General features: G+C 50.8%; 1 protein-coding gene across 2 annotated transcripts; it reads right to left on the bottom strand.

Annotated features, from left to right (window-relative positions):
* Positions 1-573: 573 nt before the first annotated feature.
* Positions 574-5,912, bottom strand: FAM174C (family with sequence similarity 174 member C). 2 transcript variants are annotated; one of them, XM_056335133.1, is made up of 3 exons: positions 5,523-5,912; positions 5,137-5,295; positions 574-4,575 (listed from the first exon to the last, which is right to left on the bottom strand). In XM_056335133.1, the coding sequence occupies exons 1-3, from the start codon at positions 5,819-5,821 to the stop codon at positions 4,572-4,574; spliced, it is 462 nt and encodes a 153-aa protein (XP_056191108.1). In that variant the 5' UTR covers positions 5,822-5,912; the 3' UTR covers positions 574-4,571. The 2 variants fall into 2 exon arrangements, with proteins under 2 accessions (XP_056191108.1, XP_056191106.1); XM_056335131.1 differs by having other exon boundaries at positions 5,134-5,295; positions 5,523-5,905.
* Positions 5,913-6,341: the final 429 nt, after the last annotated feature.

Genomic DNA, 6,341 nt, shown 5'->3' with positions numbered 1-6,341 from the left:
GGGGAACTCGGCTTCTCGTTGCTTCAGTGCCACTAATCTACACAACCAAAGTCTGCAAAGATGGATGAAAGGCAGATGCCAGTACCAGGCAACACCCTTAAATTTGTTCAGGCTTTAATTCTTTGCACTGAGGAGCCAGGACATCCCATCCGGGGGAAGAGTCTCTCCTTCCCAACTCCCAAATAAGCAAAACATAATTTGGTTCTTCCATCGTGGATCTGCTGGGATCACCCTCGCAGGGATTTTACTGAAGTCTGCTGTACAAGAAAAGGGATTCATGTAAGAACAGGGAGAAAAGCACAGGAGGAGACTTTAGAAAACTGAAACAAACCCTGAGATGATCGGCGAAGGTGAGCAGTAGGCAGAGAGACGTGTGGATCTAACACATAAAACATTTTGATAGTGTGCCTCTACTGCCAAGCAGAGCGCAAGGCAATGCTCAGCTAGGGCAGCTGAGCAGAGAAAGGCTCCATAAAAGCACCATCCCATCGGCTCAGCAGCCAGGCAGCCATGTGAGATGGCCCCACAGCACAACCCCGAACGCCAGCAGCCAAGCACACCGCTGTGGAGGGATCGGGTGAAACGGAATGCTTTATTTCGTTTGTTTCAAGACACAATGGAAGGGGGGAATGCTGTAAACGAAAGTAAAACAATCAATCAATACAGGACTGGTTGCTATTTAAAAATAAATCAACAATTCAAGCAGGAGGGTGAAAGACTAGCTCCTCCATTTCTGAGAGCACAGACAACACAACGCACTGAAGTGCTGTTTTATTGACTTCTTGGCAATCTGCTCAGCCCACAGGTCCATCTCCCAGCACTTTCGCACTGCAGATCCCATTCCAGTCACACGTACAAATGAAACAAAACAGAAGCATGTTATTAACAATAGAGAGCTGATGCTCATATCGCTCTCAGTCAATCTGATTAACCTCAGCAGACAGTCCAGTCGATTTGCCTAGTAGTTCAATATCAACAGTAGAGGATTCGATACAGCCCTCCAAGAAGATCAGAGAGGCAATTACGTAAACTTTTTAAATTAGGCTTTGGCTTAAACAATAGTGATTGTTTCAAGCGAACTCTGTAGCAGTCACTTGTGACCCATGCAGGCTGGTGACTGCGCAGCATCGCAGGGAACCACGCACTCCACTCGTGGTCCTCATCACCCTGTGCCCATCAACTCCCAACAGCCTTTTGGCAAGGATCGGCAGGAGCCCTGCACAGGCCAACAAGGAAGGGCAGCCTGAGCCCACAGAGCCTCCCACTAACACCTTGATTCACTCTGGAGAAAGAAAAGTGCAGCAGTAGCTGGTGAGGCATCAGCCTGCCCAGGGACAGACACACATTCCTCCGAGCAGCAGCACAGTATTCAGACAAGCACAACCCTGCACTGATGCAGCTGCGCAGCTCCCAGACCGGAGCTGTCTCGCATGCTCAGAGCACATGTGCATCTGTTTGCATCCATGTATTTAAATCTATTCTGAAAAACTTACTAGAAGATCTAACCGTTGCAAAAAGACCTACCAGGCTATCAACACAGGTATCAAATACACATAAAGTAAACCGTAACCGAAGCAACTACTGCACTGTTCTCTTATTATGGAAACTAACGCAAGGCTTTAAAAGCCACTATTATTAGCAAGATCCACCTCCCAAAAGCCTGCACTGGCCTCGCACTGATTGCCCATGGGTGCACTGTTCCACCGTTGTGAGGAGAACCTGCTGCGACAGCTCCAATTTATTCTTCCAGGAGAAATGGAGATCAGCAACAGCTGTGCCGAGCAATAGATTTGTCCTCGAAGGAGTCTCAGATCTGTAATCAGCATCTTTGTTTTCTCCTCTCAGAAAATGCCTTTAACAACGATTTAGAATGGAGCAGGAACGTAAGGTCTTGGTCTGCGAAGAGCAAATCCAGACTACCAACTGCTTCCAAGATGCAGGATGCTTCCAAGTGAAAATGGAAATAGCCACACAGGGTCATGGATTACAACTCAAACCCGTCTCCAGCCAATATGGGATCAGAATAAAACTGACAGCAATGCTACACTACAGCCCCACGATCACCTTTTTACTCTCCACCACTTTAACCACAGCCAGCAGAAGGACTCTTGAAAGCATGTACGTGGCACACAGACACTGGGCTGGCACACCCTCCAGGCCTTCAAATTACCATTTGCCTACATAGTAGCAGAATACGGACCTCATTATGTGCACTGGATGTATCCCTCCACATCCTTATGTGCTCACATTCTAAATAACCATTACAGCAAAATCAAATTCTATCAAAATTATTTTTATGGCAGGACGTACAGCTTGAGGTCCCCTCTTTCACCAAAATCATTCAACTTTTTAACATTAAAAAAAACCAAAACCATCCATTCTTGCAAGGTAAGGAAACTTCAAAATTGCAAAACCCATCTGTCCGATGAAGAGCAGAGCCTGAAGTATGATCAATTGCCTCAGAATAAAGAAAGGCCAATGCACCTGTCAGTCAAAACGCTGAGCCAGGGCACATCAGTTCACTGAAATACAGTCAAGCTTACCTGGCTTCAGCACAATGCAAGAAACAACTTTGCAGAGGGAGTTGAACAGCCAGAGAAAGTTATCAGCATGCGCACACACCTGCCAGCCTATGCAGTATCTACGCTACCAGGAATCAAACAAATCAGCTCTCTTGATCACCCAAGGGGCAGCAACGGCCAGATTTAGCCATTACTGCTACCTCACAGAGGAACGCAGCAAACTCTTTCATCTCTGCATCAGCTAAACAAGCAGAAAGTACCTAAAAGAGGCATGAAAGGATACAAATGATACGAAATTAGGGCACATCCAAGTGCTGTGTTCACATGACAGCATTACTAAAAATATATGTATTTTTTAAAATCTTTTGCACGTGTGCAAGACGAAGCTGCCAGCACCTGGGATGACATTTCTCCAGGAAACGTCACCCACCCTGCACTGAGAAATGCTGGCCCTCCCAGAGGCGAGCACCAGGATCACACCACTCCCTCAGCTGCCTTGGGAGGGATTTCAGAGCAGCAGCTAGACCCTCAGCTACCAGGTGACTGGCAGCAAAACCATTTGTCCTCGCTATTTGATATGGATATCCCTTCTGCCCCCTTCTTTTTGTAAAGTGTCAGTTTTGTCCCCTTATCTAGAGGATTTGCTAACCAAAAAAAAAAGGAGCCATTACCCCAAAGACATTCTCAATCTTCATCTGAAAGGTAAGGTCAAGCAGGGAGTTCCCTGGCCCGAAGGGCAACTCCCTTGGGTTCTTCTAACAAAGGCACTACCAGTTTTGGGTGGAAGTGAGGCAGATCTGCACTGCCCATAGTTTTCAAGGAAGGGCTTTCCCTGCAAGGCATGCCATAAACAGGAGCTCTTAGCAAGCAGTTTTCACCATTTTAGCAGCAGATCCACCTAACAATGACCTTCTAACACATTCACACTCGGTCCTACACAATAAGAACCCAAATATCAACACAACCGGCTGCACAGAAACATTCCGGTTTGCTGAGCTGACAGTGGGACATAGCTTGAGTACCACAAATGGAGTGAAATTCCAGTACGCTACAAAACCAGATTGAGCCAGGGCTGTCTCGGTTTAAGAATCACAGTTCTTAGGCGTTTGGGTCCTCCTTTTCCAGTCATCAGATGCTCAGAGACAGATCACTCATCACACTAGCAGTTAAAGTTCTTTGGCTCAAACTGCAGCACTCCAGCTCTTCCTCAGGTGATTTCAGACAAGAGCCAGAAGCTCAGAATCCAGAAGCTTGGTAGATGTCACACACTTCTCTGGTGAACGCACCATTGGAGCTGGGCGTAACAGTCTGAACACTCACAGCTCCACAGACCACACAACAGATTGTTCTTTTGGAGAAATGCTCCTTTGGGCTAAGCGGCACCTTTCATCTGTAAACATGTCTTTGTTCTGTAAACCCATGACCTGTATTACCATGTGTAACTGCTAACCCCGCAACTACAAGAAAACTGATGCATTTAACTCATTCCCAAAGCTATACTCCCTCTGAACTAACACAGCACTATCCACACCCACCACAAGTGTAACAGACAAAAGAGAGTTCTCCCAGCTACTACTAGATCAGAACTGATTACAGAGACACGTTCTAAAGGAGTAACCTGATGCTGCATGAAGGAAAGAGGATCCGCCTGCAAAAGGAATCCACTTGCCTGATACTTCAAGCTGACTGCCACAGTCAGTAGAGAGGGATATGAGCACCTACAAAATACCAGCAGACACAGCTGCAGCACTTGAGTCCAGAGCAGTAACTTTTCAAATGCTGAGCATTCATCCAGGAGTTACATTTTCCTGCACAGTTAACAGCACCCAAGGCAGCATCATTTAGCTTGCAGCTCCACCTTCCCCCAAAAAATGTGTGTGAAGAAATAGGTTTGTTCCCCTTTTCCCCTGCCCCAGCTATGGAAGTATTTGTACTGTTAATTAATAGTTATTATAAGCAAATATAAAAAAATAAAACTTGAGCACTGGTGATTCCACTGGACTTGCACCCTCTTGGTCAGTCTGTGCAGTTGGTGCCGCTGGTCCCAAATCATCTGGAAAAAAGATGACATCCGGCATCAGAGTGAGCAGGTACAAAGTGACAGATCACTACCAACCTCAAAACAGCTGGGGGAGCTGAGAGGCCAGACAGTGAGCTAACACTCCTCCTCAGCTTCCAAAAAACATCCTCCAGAGAAACCAAACTCTGGTTGATCCACAGGACGAAACTGCATCGCTGTGAAAGCGGGAATTGGACTGTTTTAGCTGCGATGTGACTTGGGAGCAATTCCTAAACTGAAGAAAACAGGAGGTTTTGTTTTCCTGTCTAATGCAGAGAGGCTCAGACGGGACACAAGGGCTGTCTCTCCCTCCTACGAGCCTGCTAAACACAAAGCAGTGCTCCGAACAATCCGGGGTACGTCCCCTTCAGTGCACTTGGTCAGAAAATGAAGAAAGGCAAGATCAAGTCTATGTGCCAACACAGAGAGACCACACACAGAAGTTTAATTTATGCAGATCTGGTTGCAGGATCTGTGCCAAAGCTCCCAGGTCTTTAGAAAAGGAGTCTTAGCCCCTTGCGAGGAAAAGAGAAACACAAAACACCCGCTTACCACCTCAGATTTTTCGTTTCAAACACCGTATCCTCATCACTGTCAAAAGAGGCCATCTCTATGTTCTCATCGTAATTTGACAGAAGGCCGTATTTCTTGCGCTGAGGTTTCTTCAACCTGGAATGAGTTTTGTGCTCATTTCTGGGTCCCTCTGACCTAGGGCTGGGGGACACAGAGCGCAGAGTGAGTGCGCTGTCACACGGCAGGGCCTTTATGAATCAAAGGGCAAAACGGGTGGGACCGGGAGATGGTTTAAGGCTAATTAGCTTAGTCAATTAACAGCTGCGTGAATGTACAGCAGCATTTCACAAGCAGTGCCGGAGGGATGCGCAGGGAAGCCAGCCCCGGCCTGGCAGAGGGAGGGGGACCCAGCGGGGCCCAGCACTCACCGGAACGCCCGCAGAAGGAAGTAGAGGGCGGCCAGCGCCGAGAGGGCGCTCAGCACGTACATCGCCCGCTTCAGCACCGGCAGCCCCGACCCCGGCGGCAGCCCCGACCCCGGCGGCAGCCCCGACCCCGGCGGCCGCCGCGACGCCGGCGGCAGGCCCGGACGCGTCCCGTTACCCGCAGCCGCCCGCGGCGCTTCCGTGCCGTTGAGCGGGCTCGGGGTGGCCGGAGGAGCGGGGGAGGCGGCCCGCCCGGCGTGGCCGAGCAGGAGGAGGAGGCAGAGCAGCTCCAGCCGCAGCATGGCCAGGCCGGGCGGCGCTGAGCCGCGAGCGGCGCCTCGGCGGGGCGGGCGCAGGAAGGCGGCGGGACGGTGCGGCGCGGCGCAGGCACCGGCTGGGCCCGGCGGAGCCGAGCGCGGCGTTCCGGGGCACCGCCGTTCCGGGGTGGCGCCGTTCCACCCCGGCCCGCCGCTGCCGCTCCCCCTCAGGGCTGCCGAAACCCCCTCAGAGCCGCCTTTAGTCCCTCAGGGCCGCCATAACCCTCCCCCAGAGCCGCCCTTTGTCCCTCTGGGCCGCCCTCAGTCCCTCAGGAACGCCATACCCCCCTAGGGCCGCCATAACCCCCTCAGGGCCGCCCTCAGTCCCTCAGGAACGCCATAACCCCCCTAGGGCCACCATAACCCCCTCAGGGCCGCCCTCAGTCCCTCAGGAACGCCATAACCCCCCTAGGGCCACCATAACCCCCTCAGGGCCGCCCTTAGTCCCTCAGGAACGCCATACCCCCCTAGGGCCACCATAACCCCCTCAGGGCCGCCCTCAGTC

This window comes from Falco biarmicus, chromosome 4 (genome assembly GCF_023638135.1).
Source record: "Falco biarmicus isolate bFalBia1 chromosome 4, bFalBia1.pri, whole genome shotgun sequence".
Taxonomy (NCBI): domain Eukaryota; kingdom Metazoa; phylum Chordata; class Aves; order Falconiformes; family Falconidae; genus Falco; species Falco biarmicus.
The sequence above is the reverse complement of the archived record's forward strand: the minus strand, read 5'-3'. Positions and strand labels throughout refer to the sequence as shown.